Below are 17,201 nucleotides of genomic sequence, written 5' to 3' on the forward strand. Positions count from 1 at the left end.
AAAAACAAGAGAAAATGAAGGTAGGTTGTTAGTATTCTATTTTGCATCTTGTCCTACTGATGTTTTCTTAAGATGCCTGAGAAATACATAGAGAGAACTTGCTTGTGAAATGTAGGTCATTTAACTGCACTGTTAGCAACACCTTATTTTACAAAATTACTTGAATAATAAGTTCATGAATACTAAATTCATGATGCATATGTAAAGTACTGTTTAACGTCAGTGACCCTTTAACACGTTCTGACAGGGGTCTGGTTTTGTGCTTGTCACTGGACAGTTGGAGGAGCTGATGGTAGGCCCAGGGCACTGAGGCATGTTGTAAGAGGGTTTAACTTTTGTAACCTCCTCTGCCAGGTTCAAGGTCCCTGCTGCTTGGGTGTTGGATCAGAATCGAGAGCTAGTGACTCTGCCATGTCAGCCTGGCTCCCTGGGAGAGTGAACACCCTACCGTCTTAATGGGCTTATATAGAATTGGTATCTTCTGTCTGATACAGTATTTCAGATACCGTTAAGTACAACCGTAGTCTGTCCGTCCATTCAGATAGATCGATCATTTATTGATCCTGTGAAAAATGTAAATGTCCAGGAGCTGACAATTGTAAGTTGGTAAATAAAATATTCAATAATAATGTAAGGTAAGGTAAGAATAAGTCGTGTAAGATTGTATACAATAAAATGAAATACTAATGACTAAAATGCACTGTGACAAAACAGTACACAGACTATGCAGTCCTATATAGCTATCATTATATCTACATATGTTTGCCTGGTGCCAAGAGGGATGGAAATAGTCGAGTGTGCAGTCTGGGAGGTGTTAACTCAAACTGAAAATGCAGTATGTGAGTCCATCTGTCTGAGTGTGTTTAACTCTAAATAATCATGTGAAATGTACAGCAGGTTACGCCCAATTATCTGCCTTTATGAAAAGACTATACCATGGTAATGGAGCAGGTGTGTGTGGTGAATTCATACTTAGTACTGGTAAAATACTTTCTCAATAGGGCTATTCAACTGGTGCCCCTATGACCAAATACGGCCCGGGAATGACGCCATTCGGGCCCCTGGGTTAATTTTACCTTTTTGCAAAGAAATCCCCAAAACAAAAGAATGCTCCTGTTTTGTAAAGGAACTTGGACTACTGTAAATACATTTACATTGTAACGTTCTAACAAACAGGGGCAACAGGGTCCAGACTTTTGATTTACATAACTAAGGCATTCCTCAAGGTTCCATTTTAGGGCCTCTCTTTTTTTTCATTATTTGGGATATTTAACTTTTGGCCCGTGAGTTCAGTAGAAAAAATTTGTGACAGACTCCAATTTTTGCAGCAGATTCTTAAAAAAAAAGAGATTATCTTTGATTAGATTTTTAGCAGAAGATCCTTTGAAACAGCTCCTGTAACGCTGACCAAATAAAAAGACCAAAATAAAATGTCTACCGTAATAGTAGTACCGCTGGTTCTTCGGAATATACAAAATAAGAATAATACTGAGGGGAGAAGTCCGGCCCCCAGTCCCTAGCTTTCTGGAAATTTGACCACCAAACTTGAATATTCCTGCTCTATAGTCTATGTCAGGGGTGTCCAAACATTTTCCACTGAGGATGGCACACTGAAAAATTAAAGCATGTCAAAGCCATTTTTATATTTGTCATTTTTAATACCAATACAATAACTATTGTAACTACTAAAACTTCCCCCAATTTTGGTGAATGTTAAAAGTCTAAGCGACCCAAAAAAGTCCTTAGTTATTAAAATGTTAAAATATTAGTCATATATTAATTTTTGTTTTTACTTTCAACACTTAAATATCTATTGATCAACTTTAGATCTGTCCGTTGTCAAAAAGTTTTTGCTTTTTTTAATGTTGTATGCCCTTTTTGTCAAAACTCTCTTTTTCAATAAGAAAACCACAAAATATGCACTATTTTCACCCCAAAAACTGTTCAAAGCGGAATATTTAATGCGGGTCGGCTCTACATAAGGGCAAGAAGGGGCAGAGCCACCTCAAATAAATGTCTTTCCCCCTCAAATAAAATATTTGAAGTTGAGAATTTACATTTTAATATACGCACAAAATGTATTTATGAAAAGTTGACAAAATTGTCCATGGTAGTGAAGAAATCAGCTGAAAAAGAGACTTGCTACAACACTTGTATGATGTCATCTTCCCTCTTTTCTGTCCATCACCTGTCAGGCTCACGAGTCCGCCCGCACAGTCTTGAAGGTTAAATTCAGTTTAAGAATTAATATTGTGATGGTTGATTAAATGTAGTTGCATTGTTATGGTATTGTTGTGTATTGTTTTGTTGGATTGATTAATTTAAAAAATAAAAATAAAAAAATAAAAAAATAAAATAAAAATAAAAACATTTAAAAAATAGATTTAAAAAAAATGAGAATCGATTCTGAATCGCACAATGTGAGAATCGCGATTCGAATTCGAATCAATTTTTCCCCACAACCCTACTATTTAGTGTGTGGTATTTCGATCTTAGTAAATCAGGCCCATACTGTAGCTAACAACCAAATTCAATGAAGACGGCAATGTAACTATTGTATTAGCACAGAAAAAGAGTGCTGGAGGATGATGAAGCACACGTGATGCCCCTTTCACATTTCTGACTCCCCCTTCATATATATGATATAATTGGGGCCTTAAACAGGTAAATGATTCCTTACACCAGGGGTCCTCAAACGTTTTGACTCGGGGGCCGCATTGGGTTGAAAAAATTTGGCCGGCGGCCGGGCTGTATATATATATATATATATATACCGTTGAGGTTTCTGTGGTTTATCCGTTATACAGTGCTCAATAACGGGATAGAGCGGACTATACGTTAGGTCAGGAAAAAACCGCAGAGGCTATATCATCCCTACAAGCCTGTTTCACCGGTTTCCCTGCTAAAACCTGCGAAACAGGCTTGTAGCGATGATATAGCCTCTGTGTTTTTTCCAGACCTAACGTATATATATATATATATATATATATATATATATATATATATATATATATATATATATATATATATATATATATATATATATATATGTATATATTGTTACGTTCCACGTAGAGGTGGTTTGTTTGTTTTGTGTTTTTTCTTCTATTTGTTTGTACAGGTCACACTCATTCACTGCCTCTGCTGCCAATCAACCGGTTCCTAATCCCAGCTGCTCCTCGTTTCACCTGTTAATCAGCCAGCCAATCCCGGACCACCATTCATCTTCCCAGCCTGTTTAAAATCACATGCTCACCACTGGATCAAGGTGGATTCTTTTTCTGACATGCTGTGTGGAGCTTGGAGAGACGCTACTTTGTCTTTGATGCTATTTTGTTTTGTAATCATTTTTGTTAAACTCTTTGCTAAACTTGTGCCACCTGTTTTTGAGTCTTTCTTTTTGTTTTACCTTTCAACTTTTGTAAGTATCTGTAGCCTAGTCTTGGGAAAGGTTAGACAGAGGCCTCTATACACTACACACGTAGGATTTGTTTGTGTATAGAGACACCAGGCTTAGTGGTGGCTGTCACCCTTGTATGTTTTGGACCCCCTCTTTGGCTAGAGTAGATAGGTAGGTTTTTGGTTTGTGCTAATTAAATGGCTTCAGTTAGTCAGCTTACCTTTTATTTTCTAGAGGTGTATTTTGATATGTTTTGTTCATTTCTTTGACAGCACCTGTATTCCCAAACTAGGCTAGTGTTTTGTCTTGTTGTAATCCCCCCCCCCCCCTCCTCTTGGTTACTTTTCAATAACACTAGTTTTTGGTTTTCAATTCTTGGCTTCTGTGTCTTTAATTTACAACTCATTTGGTTTATACACTTTTATGTTGCGTTCTCCCGCGATCCCTAGACTCTAAGCTATCTGGGAACGTAACATATATACATATATATATATATATATATATATATATATATATATATATATATATGTATATGTATATTTCGAGTGCGATGATTTCACGTTATCGATAGAAAAATGCATCTTTAGACAATATGATTTGCCTGAGCGGCTAGAAGACACCAAGAGTAAAAAGCGGTAGAAAATGAATTAGAAAGGACAGATTAAAAAAAAAATTATAATAACAATTTTCTTTTCTTTTTTTTTCTTTTTTTTTTTTTAAATCTTGGGACTTGGATGGATGGATGGACAGGACTTCCCGCGGGCCGGATTTTGGACGCTGTTTGGGGACCCCTGCCTTACACCATTAATTTGATTTCATTATTTTTTGAGCAATGACAGTTTTAAAAAAATCCCAAGAAATTTTGGGGGTTCATAAGAGTGTTCAAAAACAAGTCATCAATCAGTATGGGTTATTTGGATTTTTAACGGTTAAGTCTCTAGATCAACTGCAGATCTATCCGTCAAAGATTTTTACAATTTTTTGAGCAGTGACAGTCTTAAAGTAAAAAAACAGCGTACTTGACCGCTTTGTGTTATTAGTGTCAATATTGCAACATTTACTTATTACATTACGTATGTTTGCTCTTGTATTCCACTTTTAATGTTTTTCTTTTTCATAATATTACTTTTAAAATGTGCCACAGACTTAGGAATAATTATCTGCAGGCCACAAATAGCCCCTGGGCTGCACTTTGGACATCCCTGGTCTATGGTTTGAGTTGAACTGTTCAAATAAATTGTGATTTTGTTTTGTTTTGTTTATTTTTTTTATTTTTTTTATTTTCTAAGTGGAATAAAATAAGATAAATAAAAATAAAATTAAAAAGATAAAATTTAAAAATTAAAAAAATTACTTTTTCTTGGATAGAAAAGAAAGTAAAACAATATAAGAACAATTACATAAAATAGTAATTAATGAAAATGTTAGTGGACCAGGAGCACACACAATCATGTGTGCTTTAAAGACTGTATCCCTTGCAGACTGTATTATTCTATATTGTAGGAACCAGAAGTTTTTAATAACAGAAAGAGACAGCCCCTTTTGTGTAAATGAGTGTGGATGGGGGAAGGGAGGGTTTTTCTTGGGTTGATGCACTAATGGCAAGTGTATCTTGTGTTTTTTTATGTTTAAAATAATACAAATAAATTAAAAAATAAAAATAAAATAAATAAATAAATTGTGATGTACCGTAATTCTTTTGGATCTAAATTAGAATAAAAATTCAATCAAAAATCCAACTGATATACGCAAACAGGCATACAGGCTACTGTTAATATAAATTTAAAATACAGGCAACTGTAATATAAATAAAAAATGAGGAATAACAGTATGAGTGAAAAGTTGAACACTAAGTGCAACTAACATATACCTTCAACTGTAACATTTATTCAAATATCTATATCAGTATTTTCACAATTAAAATGCCCACTTCGTGTACTACAAACGTAACTAAAAAAGCTCGCGTGGCGACAAAAGCAGCCATAGATGTCAATAAAAAGCAGGTATCGCGCTTGAACAGAGCGCGACAGAGATTCTGGGACTTGTAGTTCTCTACATAATCACCGGAAGTAGTTGAAGGCTAGTGCGCCAGAGAGGTCACATTGTCTGTGTTTTGCAATGTTTTGAACGACTCTGCCGCAATGGAAGCCGTCAACAAAGGTAGGGTAATTATTTGTAGGTTTTAACTCAACGTTACACGCATGACATGTATTTAGCTAGAGTTATAGATGCATATAACTATGTTATTTGATAGAAAGGAACTTTAGGCAAAGGCTTGTCGTTGGAGCAAGCTATGTTGCTAGCCGGAAATGATGCTCCATATGTGTGTCACAGTCCTCAATATATATGTAATTTGAATGGTCTATGAGATTCTTTGTAAGTACTAACAAGATGTAATGTATCCGTGTGTTGTTTATTCTCCCAGGGGAGATGCACCTGAGACATGTGGAGACTGACGTCCTCATCCCCAAACTGATGAGGGAGAAGGCGAAGGAGATCTGCGCCGACAGAGTTCAAGGTGTGTTTGTCAACTAAGGTGATAGTTAACCAAAGCAGCAGTCCCCAACCTCCAAGACGTACAAATAATCCAAATGCAACAGACGAATCAATAATAGTCATATTTTTTGTTCCTTAATTTGGGTTAAAGTTAAAAGAAACTATCCACCGTTCTATATCGTTTTTACGTAACATCGCCAACCCGGAAGTCGGCCATGTTGGAGATACCACAGCAAAGGAGGACTGTTATTCATTAAATATTTTCATAATTAGAGCATAAACAACTGTTTAAGACCTTTTAAATGCGTTTTTAACACGATCAGAAACCCTTTTAAACTAGGGCTGGGCGATATGGCTTTTTATTAATATCTCAATATTTTTAGGCCATGTCACGATACACGATATATATCGCGATATTTTGCCTTAGCCTTGAATGAACACTTGATGCATATAGTCACACAAGTATGATGATTCTATGTGTCTACATTAAAACATTCTTGTTCATACTGCATTAATATATGCTCATTTTAAACTTTAATGCAGAGAGGGAAATCACAACTAAGTCAATTTACCAAAACTGTATTTATTAAACAGTTACTAAGCAGTGGCACAAACATTCATGTAAAATCCAAAACAGAAAGTGCAAGATTGTCAGAGAAAACAAGCTCTAAGTGCACTTTTGTGAATAATGTCACCAAAATGACTTATCAAAACAACACTAAATTAAAGTGTACTATTTGTACAGAACGCCCCTACATTAGTTAAAAACAAATAAAGTGCACTTTTGTGCATGATGTCACACACAATATTTCAACAACTGTCCAATAAAAATGAGCTGCATAATAGGAAATCAAATAGTGTATGTCCTTCGCTATGTGGTAGGTTACTGCGGACGTTATCTCCTTCTGTTGTTGATTTTTTTTTTCATACGGTGTTGATCTGGAAATAGTTGCGTCGGTATTTTGTTGGTGTGGCACCGAACGGAGATGTTGACATGCAGAGTTTCAAGCACTCCTCATTCTCTAGCGGGTGACTTTTCAAATGACGCTACAATAGCAGTGCTGCTACTTTTTGTAGCAACGCTTTTGCCGCATAAAAGTTCAACATATTCCCGCTTGAAGCCAAACCACCGCCAGAAGATGGATTCCGTGCTGTTTTTCTTGGGAATTAATTCTTCCTCCATTTGTTACCAGATTCGCGCCTTCTCTCTCTCGTATTACCACCCGCACCGCACCGTTAGCATCACAGCTAGCGTTACCATGTCGCTACCTCTCTGCTCCGCAGGAGCGTGTGACGTTGCACGCGTGACGTATGTAAGAAGGTGCGCTTGTTTTACGTCTCTGTGAGAAGGAGAGACAAGAAAGAGTGGGAAACGCATGCAGTGTAATGCCCGCAGCTAAAAGCAACTGCGTAAGAATGTATACTTGAATATCACGATATAGTAGGGGTGTAATGGTACACAAAAATTTCGGTTCAGTACGTACCTCAGTTTAGAGGTCACGGTTCGGTTCATTTTCGGTACAGTAAGAAAACAACAAGCTATACATTTTTTGGTTATTTATTTACCAAATTTGTAAACAATGGCTTTATCCTTTTAACATTGGGAACACTATAATAATTCTGCCCACGTTAATCCACATTAAACTGCCTCCAGTTGTTGCTCAGATTAAATAAAATGACAAAACTTTTCTTCTACATATAAAAAGTGCAACATTAAACAGTTTCAAGTCAACTCATCATGCGTAATTTATTACAGCATTTGGGAAGCCTGTAGTTGATTTTTATTATGTAAATGTTATATTTTTATCAACATGTGATAGCAGGGACCCTGCCATTCAAAACTAGGCTGCTCCATTACTAATGATTACGGTAATGTAACTATAGCTGAAAAAATAGTACAATAGCAATAGGAGAGACTATTCATCCCCGAACACCATGGAGTTCATGTAGGCTTTATGATGCAGTTACATTATTATATCAACTATCAAAGACAGAAACTCTTCATTTAACATACTGTCCTTTTTTGCGGCTTCAACACAGCTCAATCAACACAGAAAAAGGTAAAGTGAAATAACAGACAGACAGGGCTTTGCTGTCCGTAACACACACACGCACACACAACGCAAAATGAGCTCACGTTACCCTAAAAGCGAATTAGCCTTCACCTCAAGCCAGGACTGCGAGCGAGCTGAGCTGCAGTTTATATTTCTAGAACGTCAACGGGCTCATAGTGATGTTACTAGTAGTTGACTGGGAGGTGTTTATTATAATTTGGGGAGAGTCCGCTGCCTGATGCTTACCTACTAAGCACTGACTACATGCGCTCTGAATACGCACTGCTGATTGGCTGTTACCGGTCTGAATATGCACTGCTGATTGGCTGTTACCGCTCTGTATGTAACCAATCAGATGGTTGTGTGGGTGGGACAATGCTGGGTGCTGTGTAGAGTTCTGACAGAGACAGGCAGAAGGAAGATTTGTTAAGACTTTAGCTTAGCTTAATATGTTCGTGGAAACTCTTTCGGTACACCTCCGAACCGAACCCCCCGTACCGAAACGGTTCAATACAAATACACGTACCGTTACACCCCTGGTGGGTAATTTTCTATATCGCACAGAGACACCCGCGATATATCGAGTATATCGATATATCGCCCAGTCCTACTTTAAACATGAACATCCAAAGCACTGAAATGTATACTATTTGCAGATGACACAAATATATTCTACAGTAGTGATGACTATAATGAGCTCATAAATACAGTAAACACAGAACTAAACATAGTAAAAAAAAAAAATTATCACAAAAAAATTATCCTTTGAATATAAATAAAACTAAGACAGTGATGTTTGGAAATGGCAACATAACGTCTGAACAGAAAATTAGTATTGATGGTACTTAAATTGAAATCGTAAATGAGAATACATTTTTGGAAGTAATAATTGATAGTAAACTATCATGGAAACCTCATGTCAGACACATTAAAACAAAAATCTCCAAAAGCCTCTCAATTACCGTATTTTCCGCACTATAAGGCGCACCGGATTATTAGCCGCACCTTCAATGAATTACATATTTCATAACTTTGTCCACCAATAAGCCGCCCCGGATTATAAGCCGCGCCTACGCTGCGCTAAAGGGAATGTCAAAAAAACAGTCAGATAGTTCAGTCAAACTTTAATAATATATTGAAAACCAGCGTTCTAACAACTCTGTCCCAAAATGTACGCAAATGTGCAATCACAAACATAGTAAAATTCAAAATGGTGTAGAGCAATAGCAACATAATGTTGCTCGAACGTTAATGTCACAACACACAAAATAAACATAGCGCTCACTTTCTGAAGTTATTCTTCATTCGTAAATCCTTCGAATTCTTCGTCTTCGGTGTCCGAATTGAAAAGTTGCGCAAGCGTGGGATCCAAAATGGCCGGTTCCGTCTCGTCGAAGTCATCGGAGTCAGTGTCGCTGTTGTTGTCCAGTAGTTCTGTGAATCCTGCCTTCCGGAAAGCTCGGACCACAGTTGTGACCGAAATATCTGCCCAGGCATTTACGATCCACTGGCAAATGTTGGCGTATGTCGTCCGGCGCTGTCTGCCCGTCTTAGTGAAGGTGTGTTCGCCTTCGGTCATCCATTGTTCCCACGCCGTTCGCAGTCGTGATTTGAATGCCCTGTTGACACCAATATCCAGCGGTTGGAGTTCTTTGGTTAATCCACCCGGAATGACGGCGAGTGTTGTATTTGTGTGCTTCACTTGTTTTTTGACACCATCTGTGATGTGGGCGCGCATAGAGTCGTATATCAACATGGACGGAGCTGTGTGAAAAAAGCCACCCGGCCTCTTCGCGTAAACTTCCCTTAACCACTCGCTCATCTTTTCTTCATCCATCCATCCCTTCGAGTTAGCTTTTATGATGACGCCGGCTGGAAAGGTCTCTTTTGGCAAGGTCTTTCTTTTGAATATCACCATGGGTGGAAGTTAGCATGGCAAGCTAGAACCACAGTGAAGGATGACTTCTCATTCCCTGTGGTGCGAATATTCACCGTACGTGCTCCCGTTCCACAGTGCGGTTCACAGGAATATCAGTTGCTGTGAAATACGGTAGTAATCCGTGTGCGGATGGAGAGATTGCGTCTTTTTATGAATTGCGTCTTTTTATGAACCGGATCCTTGTCGCTTAGTAGGAGCCATTTTGTGGTCTTTACAGATGTAAACAGGAAATGAAACGTACGGTGATATCCGCGCGTTTTTTCTTCTTCTTCCGGGGGCGGGTGGTTGCTTACAGTAGAAGAAGAAGCGCTTCCTGTTCTATGGGGGCGGGTGCTTTCCTTGGCGGTTGCTTGCGTAGAAGAAGAAGCGCTTCCTGTTCTACCGGGAAAAAAGATGGCGGCTGTTTACCGAAGTTGCGAGATCGAAACTTTATGAAAATGAATCGTAATAAAGCGCACCGGGTTATAAGGCGCACTGTCAGCTTTTGAGAAAATTTGTGGTTTTTAGGTGCGCCTTATCGCCCAGCCCTGTAGACTGCAAGGAAAGTTTTCTGTATTCCTGTTTTTTATTGTAAGGGAATTATATATAAATGAATTATGGATACATACAAGCAAGTAAACAACAATTAATTGCCAATAGATTTAAAATTTTTTGGACTAAATTGAAACCAACACTTTAGGTTGAATTAATAAAAGCACATTTTCAACATTCAAGACAGTATAGACAAGTATCGATAAAATTGATCGATTGCCTTTTAAAACAATGTTGGACCTATCTTCCGGATGACCAACTGGCTAAGCACATATCAATGTAGTTGAATCTAAGGAATATACATCGATAAATTGTTACACCCCTGGTTATTGATGAGGCAGGAGTTGAAGATGAAGTGCATCAAAAAATTGTTCTGCCAAATGTTGGTCAACTTGATTGTCGTGGTGAAGATAGCGCCGATAGCAGCCATGAAATGGAAGTTCCGCTTGGTGACTGTCTTTATCAATCGCTACAACATAATAGAAAATGCACCGCAGGGTAACAACAATTAGGAGGAAAAAAGAGATTGCAATGCAAATGTCCCATTGTGGAAATCCATTTTCTATTGTATTATTATTTAGGATTATCAAAAGTTCTTTACCTTCCAATTACAATGGTAAAAAAATACGAATAACAAATACCTTCGTAGGATTACCGTATTTTTCGGACTATAAGTCGCACTTCAAATCCTTTCACTGTCTCAAAACTCGACAGTGCGCCTTATAATCCGGTACGCCTAATGTACGGAATAATTTTGGTTGTGCTTGCCCACCTCAAAGCTATTTTACATAAGAGACACATAGGAGATACGTGTAGACTGCAATATGACTCAAGTAAACAACACCAAAATGTTATGTTCCATTGAAAATTCAAAACATTACACATTACTCTCAAAAATCTATCAAAATGTTTTAGTTCGACTTTGGTAAGCGTTGAAGCCGCACCGCTTGATGGATTGTACTGTGGATCAACATACGAGTATTATTATGGTGTGTGTATAAGGTAAGACATATTATCTGGCGTTTTGTTTCGCAATAACTTTTCTTATCTTCTGGTACCTGCTGATCTGTATTTGGGATCTGCATAAGTCCTGAAAATTTGTGCGTGTCCGCCTTTGTAGTCCATGACGACACCGTAGTCGATTGAGCTTCTTCTTTTTCTCTATCTTCCTGTTGTGGGACATTCATCCTCCGCTGTTGCTATTTCTAATATAAAGTAGTGTAAAGGTTTTACTTATGTCTGTCAGTAAACTCGCCATGAAAGCGCTAAAATATACCAGTGTAGTGAATTTACATTATTCACCCAAGGAACTTTAGTTATTAGAGAGTTCCGGTCGAACGGTTTTCCGCGGGACACATTTCTGGCGTTTTATTGCACTAGTGAGCCACGGATGAGGAGATGCTGCTCTGTTATTTCTGTTATTGATTTAAGTAAAGTCTGAATGTCATTAAAACAGTTAGCTCCATATTTTGACTGTCTTCCACACCCATCCTTGCACGCTACACAGCTACAACAAAGATGACGGGGAAAAGACCCTGCTAAAGGTGTGCCACGTAAATAAGACCGCCCACAAAACGGCGGATCCTGAAGTGACTGTCAGAAAGCAGCTTGAAGATGGTCTATAAAACATAATCAATGCAACATTTTGACCATGTAGACCAGGGGTCACCAACGCGCTGCCCGCGGGCACCATGTAGCCCGTAAGGACCAGATGAGTAGCCCACTGGCCTGTTCTAAAAATAGCTCAAATAGCAGCACTTACCAGTGAGCTGCCTCTATTTTTTAAATTGTATTTATTTACTAGCAAGCTGGTCTCGCTTTGCTCGACATTTTTAATTCTAAGAGAGACAAAACTCAAATAGAATTTGAAAATCCAAGAAAATATTTTAAAGACTTGGTCTTCACTAACTGACAAAGAAACAGATAACAGATTTGGTGTCCAGTTCAAAGTGTGACATGATTTATTTAAAAATTTGAAAGTTGTCTTTTGTATTTTACATGAGTAATTATTTGTACAAACATGGTGCAAAGTAATTCATGATTTGTTAAAAAATGTTAATGTGGCTAGCTAGTTAAAATGGGATATTGTGATTTCACAAGACTGTCTTAAAAATGTTATTATATTTTTAAAATGTGCACTTAGAGAAAATATAAAAATAAAGTGTTGCATATTGATATTGATCTGTTTCTATATATATTTATTGTGAGGAATCATTAAGATGATCAGTGTTTCCACAAAGATAAATATCATTAATTATTAATAATAACAGAGTTAAAGGTAAATTGAGCAAATTGGCTATTTCTGGCAATTTATTTAATTGAATATCAAACTGGTAGCCCCTGCGATGAGGTGGCGACTTGTCCAGGGTGTACCCCGCCTTCCGCCCGATTGTAGCTGAGTTAGGCTCCAGCGCCCCCCGCGACCCCAAAGGGAATAAGCGGTAGAAAATGGATGGATGGAAACTGGTAGCCCTTCGCATTAATCAGTACCCAAGAAGTAGCTCTTGGTTTCAAAAAGGTTGGTGACCCCTGATGTAGACCACAAGAAAGTGTTTTCCATTTAAAAAAAATAAAATAATAATATGACCCCTTTAATGCGGCCTATAATACAGTGCGCCTTTTGTATGAAAATAGACCAGACTAGACCCGCTCATCGGCAGTGCGCCTTATAATCCGGTGCGCCCTATGGTTGGGAAAATATGGCACTTGCATTATTATTATAAAATAATATTATAATTATTATTAAAATTGATTACATTTGTGCTTAAATCGGTCAATAAATAGAGGGATCACATATTGTCAAGGAAATTGTGTTATCGGCGCAGACCTACAGTCAGTCACTTTTAGTTTTTACTGACTTTTTGGTGCTCTTGCAGGACAGAGACAATGGAAGTGATAAGCCGACCTATCTCAGCTCTGTGGTTCGCGTTGCTGTTGACGTGAGGTGTAGGAACAGGCTGGCATTAGACGCTGTACCATAAAGAAGTCTTTATATTTTTGGATTCCTTTTAACATTTGGTACTTGTTGCTGAACTGTTTTTTTCACTGTGTCACCTTACTGATGTTTTCTGAATAGTGGATAGAGAATACACATGAGTTGCATGCAAATAGTGCTTCTTTTTTTAATAAATGTAAAAATGATGAGTGCTGAATGGCGTGCTTCTAGCGTTAGAGCTACATGGGGAACGGAACCCTCAAACCCACACACCCGCCCGCATGACTAGCTTCTCGTCCCACTCGTTTTCACACCTCCAGCCTCTATCTTCTATAATCACAATGTGTATGTTTGTGCCTTCTCTGGGCTCTAGTCTGTGCTTTTATGTTTCACCAAGAGATGGGCAAACCAAATGTGGAGTATATTTTCTTGAGATCGACACAGCTGTGTTCTTGCTGGGTTTTAATTTAATGTCAGACATAACTGGACATTTGTATCCATATTCATGGAAAAGCTACGCTTCTTGAAATAAAGCACTTTATTTCATTATCAATTTGATATGTTTGTATATTGAATGAATGAATGAAATGACTGTTACCTTTTAAACCCTCTAAATTGTAAGCCTATTGATTATGATTTTTTTAAGTCGTATGAGTTATTGTTTTAAAAGTAAGGTCTCTGCTCGTTCACCGATCGTCTTGTACATTTGACGTGAGTAAAGCCGCTGAGCAGAGGCAATCCTCTATTAGTACCCTGGGACGGGGGCGAGGTATTGGTTGATTAGATTAGTCGCACTGTTCTGCTTTTGTAAATTGCTTTTGCAGTGTTTTCACATGTGCATCCTGATGAAAGTGCCTGTGTGATAACCATACTGATGAAGGTAATTACTGTATGATGTCATGTTGTTCTAAAAGGGGATGGAAGGGCACTTTTGTTAGCGTTCCTAAATACCGAAACAAAATTCAGTGGATCTGGCTGACCTTTTTTTTATGTTTGGAATGACTCAGCAAGCTCTATGCCCAACTGAAGCCTCAATGGTCCCTCGCCATCCCATTTTGTTCTGGGTTATTCTCATTCCGAATATGCCCTTTTTGAACATATATAACATTTCCATGGTAATAAACACTGACCTATGTTTAAGATTGCTTCAATGCCATCATCAAGTGTAGTTATACTTCAACAAAACATTTATTCAAATGTTTGCATTATTACAAAGACTTTGCTTTACCACATGTTTACAAGTAACAAAGTGTTTGTTATATCCACCGTATTTCTGAGAAGAAAATCTTATATTGACATTGAAAGATGGATTCACAGTATTGTATGTTTTTCAGACCCCCCCCCGCCAAAGTTGTAACTATATGAACATTTCATATCGCTGTAATTGTAACCAAAATTATCACGGTTATCATTAATATATATTATATTGTTGAATTTTCGATAATTTTAAATAAAAACAGTAATACTAACTGTCGGGAGTTTTATCGCGGTTATCATTCATATTGTTTATTGTTATATTCCTACACTGAATTTTCCGTTAACGCTACATTTACTGTATTTTTCGGAGTATAAGTCGCACCGGAGTATAAGTCGCACCTGCCGAAAATGCATTACAAAGAAGGAAAAAAACATATATAAATCGCATTAGAGCCCTGCCAAACTATGAAAAAAACTGCAACTTACAGTCCGAAAAATACGGTACACGCTACATCTGGAGCCACAGCAGGCCTGTGACAGATTGACGTGGTTGCCAATTTGCGGCAACGGTCTTTCCACCCACCACCAGAGTGGGCGACTCTGTAGGCATGGTGGTGGCTGAAGTGTTTTTTTTTATTCTGTTTCCTGGCCTTCGTGTAAATGTGCGCTTAAATTAAAAGATACTTACATGCCATTAGAGGTATTATTATTATTATTATTAACACATTTATTTTGTAATGTGTATTTCAAGAAACTCAAGGTCGCTGTACATCTCATTAAAAAATAAAAGCAGCATACCTTTTTTTTTTTAATTAGGTAAAGCAACAATTAAAAGACAATTCGAACATGGGCGATTGTAAAATCGATTAGTACCGGTAAACGTCAATAATCAATTATTTATTTATTGCAAATAAAGTAATGTAGACAGTTGTAAAATGTGGCTGACCCCAGCGAGCCACTTAACCGAGACAGCCAACCAGCTCCTTATTATAGGGTACTTACTGTTTGTTCCAGTTTTGCACATAAATCCATTAATTTAAGAAATGTAATTCAACTGTTTCTTGTTACAAATGCTCTGTTTTTAAAATATGCAGGTCATGAATGCTTATTTCGTGAAACAAAAAGAAATGTAAAAATGCATCATCAATGTACATAAATTAAGATGCAACAATATTCTATTTTTAATCTCATCGTAGCTCCTGAATTGTAATGGAACTGTGAGGTGCCCAAAGATTCCCATCTCCACACGTCATCGTACATTATTGTTGATATTTCAGACATCTGTGGTTGCTTTTTCTGGCTTGGACAAAATGCCCACGACAGCCGGTAAATGTCATTTTATGTAGACATTTTTAAAAAATTCACATGTGTAGACAGACTTTTTGTTGAGATGTATTTTTGAGAACATCTGCATTTGTTCCTTCTTGTAGAGTTCTATTTTCCAACAGTCTAAGAGTCCTTTAATGTGTCATGTTACTGTCTTTTACAGTCATTATTGCTACTTTTGGTGGCAATCTGGCTCCTTTTAGTAAAAATGGTTGGTGCAATGCATCTTAATACTAATGTGGCCTCTGCTGTTTGTTGAGAAAAAAAACAAACATACATTTGATAATTTTTTACATGGATTTGCTTTGGAAAGAATATAAAAAATAAAAATAGTGAAATCATTGAAACATATATTCATTCATTAAATCACAAAACATGTGGTCAGGGTGTAAATAATTCTGGACTAAACTGTAAATGTTTGTTTGTGGTCAATAGTGTTAGTGAGACAAAATTGAGTCTTTGCTGTGCTCACTATACAAATTTTAGCCTTTTTTGCAAATAAACTAAATATCTGCTTCCATCTAATATCTCACTCCTACACCTCTTCTTCTCTCCAGCTTTCAACCACTGCTGCAAAGAGACAGGTTTCTTGATGGTGGTGAAGTGCCGAGAGGAGAACACCGCCTTGAAGGACTGTCTGACACAACAGTGAGTACTTAGCAGTTTTCTTCTCACACAGTGCCAGCACCCTTGTGCTGTTACATTTTGTGTTGTTACACTTCTCTTTAAGTCTCAGTAGCACAGCCATACATTAATCTTGTCACATGATCAAGTATATTCCAGTAAGATTGTTTTTTTTCCCCTTGCCTTTTTGTCCTTCACCAGCTACAAGGACCCGGCCTTTTATGAGATATGTAAGCAGGAATACATCCAGGAAAGAACAGAGTTTGAGAGGACGGGGATCCCTGCTAAGAACAGGAAACAAAAACTCCCAACCAGTATGTAAATACCTCAGTTTTGTTGCAGTGTTTCTGTTTGAGGGCTGACATATGTCACAGGAACCCACGTAGGCAAGAATTGTATTTCATCAAACAAACAATGCATGTCTACATCATCTTTGCAAAACATTGACCTACAATTGTTGGAGATAAAAACATTGGACTAAATATCAATTATGTGTTTTAAAACAAAAAAAGACACAGACAAGTATACTGATCATGTTTCATGTCATTAAAAGTGTGTAAATATTCACACATCTATTGTCTTATTTCCCAAATGGTTATGTAAATATAATTTAAATGTTCAGGTCCAATGTCACACATTAATTTTTGTGAATTATGCATGCAATATAATTAATGGTGTTTTTTATTTGAAAGATGTTAG

The 17,201-nt window shown here is 37.4% G+C and overlaps 1 protein-coding gene across 2 annotated transcripts; it reads left to right on the forward strand.

Moving 5' to 3' along the window:
* The first annotated feature begins 3,289 nt into the window (after positions 1 to 3,289).
* On the forward strand, positions 3,290 to 17,069 carry cmc1 (C-x(9)-C motif containing 1). 2 transcript variants are annotated; one of them, XM_061950871.1, is made up of 4 exons: positions 3,290 to 3,421; positions 5,826 to 5,918; positions 16,436 to 16,526; positions 16,704 to 17,069. In XM_061950871.1, the coding sequence occupies exons 2-4, from the start codon at positions 5,831 to 5,833 to the stop codon at positions 16,822 to 16,824; spliced, it is 300 nt and encodes a 99-aa protein (XP_061806855.1). In that variant the 5' UTR covers positions 3,290 to 3,421; positions 5,826 to 5,830; the 3' UTR covers positions 16,825 to 17,069. The 2 variants fall into 2 exon arrangements, with proteins under 2 accessions (XP_061806855.1, XP_061806847.1); XM_061950863.1 differs by lacking the exon at positions 3,290 to 3,421 and adding an exon at positions 5,428 to 5,560.
* Positions 17,070 to 17,201: the final 132 nt, after the last annotated feature.

Source organism: Nerophis lumbriciformis, linkage group LG04 (assembly GCF_033978685.3).
Source record: "Nerophis lumbriciformis linkage group LG04, RoL_Nlum_v2.1, whole genome shotgun sequence".
In the NCBI taxonomy this organism is placed as follows: domain Eukaryota; kingdom Metazoa; phylum Chordata; class Actinopteri; order Syngnathiformes; family Syngnathidae; genus Nerophis; species Nerophis lumbriciformis.

Coding starts and splice junctions, on each gene's coding strand:
- cmc1 (XM_061950863.1), top strand. Junction 5,919..16,435: donor CTGCGCCGACAGAGTTCAAG/GTGTGTTTGTCA, acceptor TCTTCTCTCCAG/CTTTCAACCACTGCTGCAAA. Junction 16,527..16,703: donor AAGGACTGTCTGACACAACA/GTGAGTACTTAG, acceptor GTCCTTCACCAG/CTACAAGGACCCGGCCTTTT.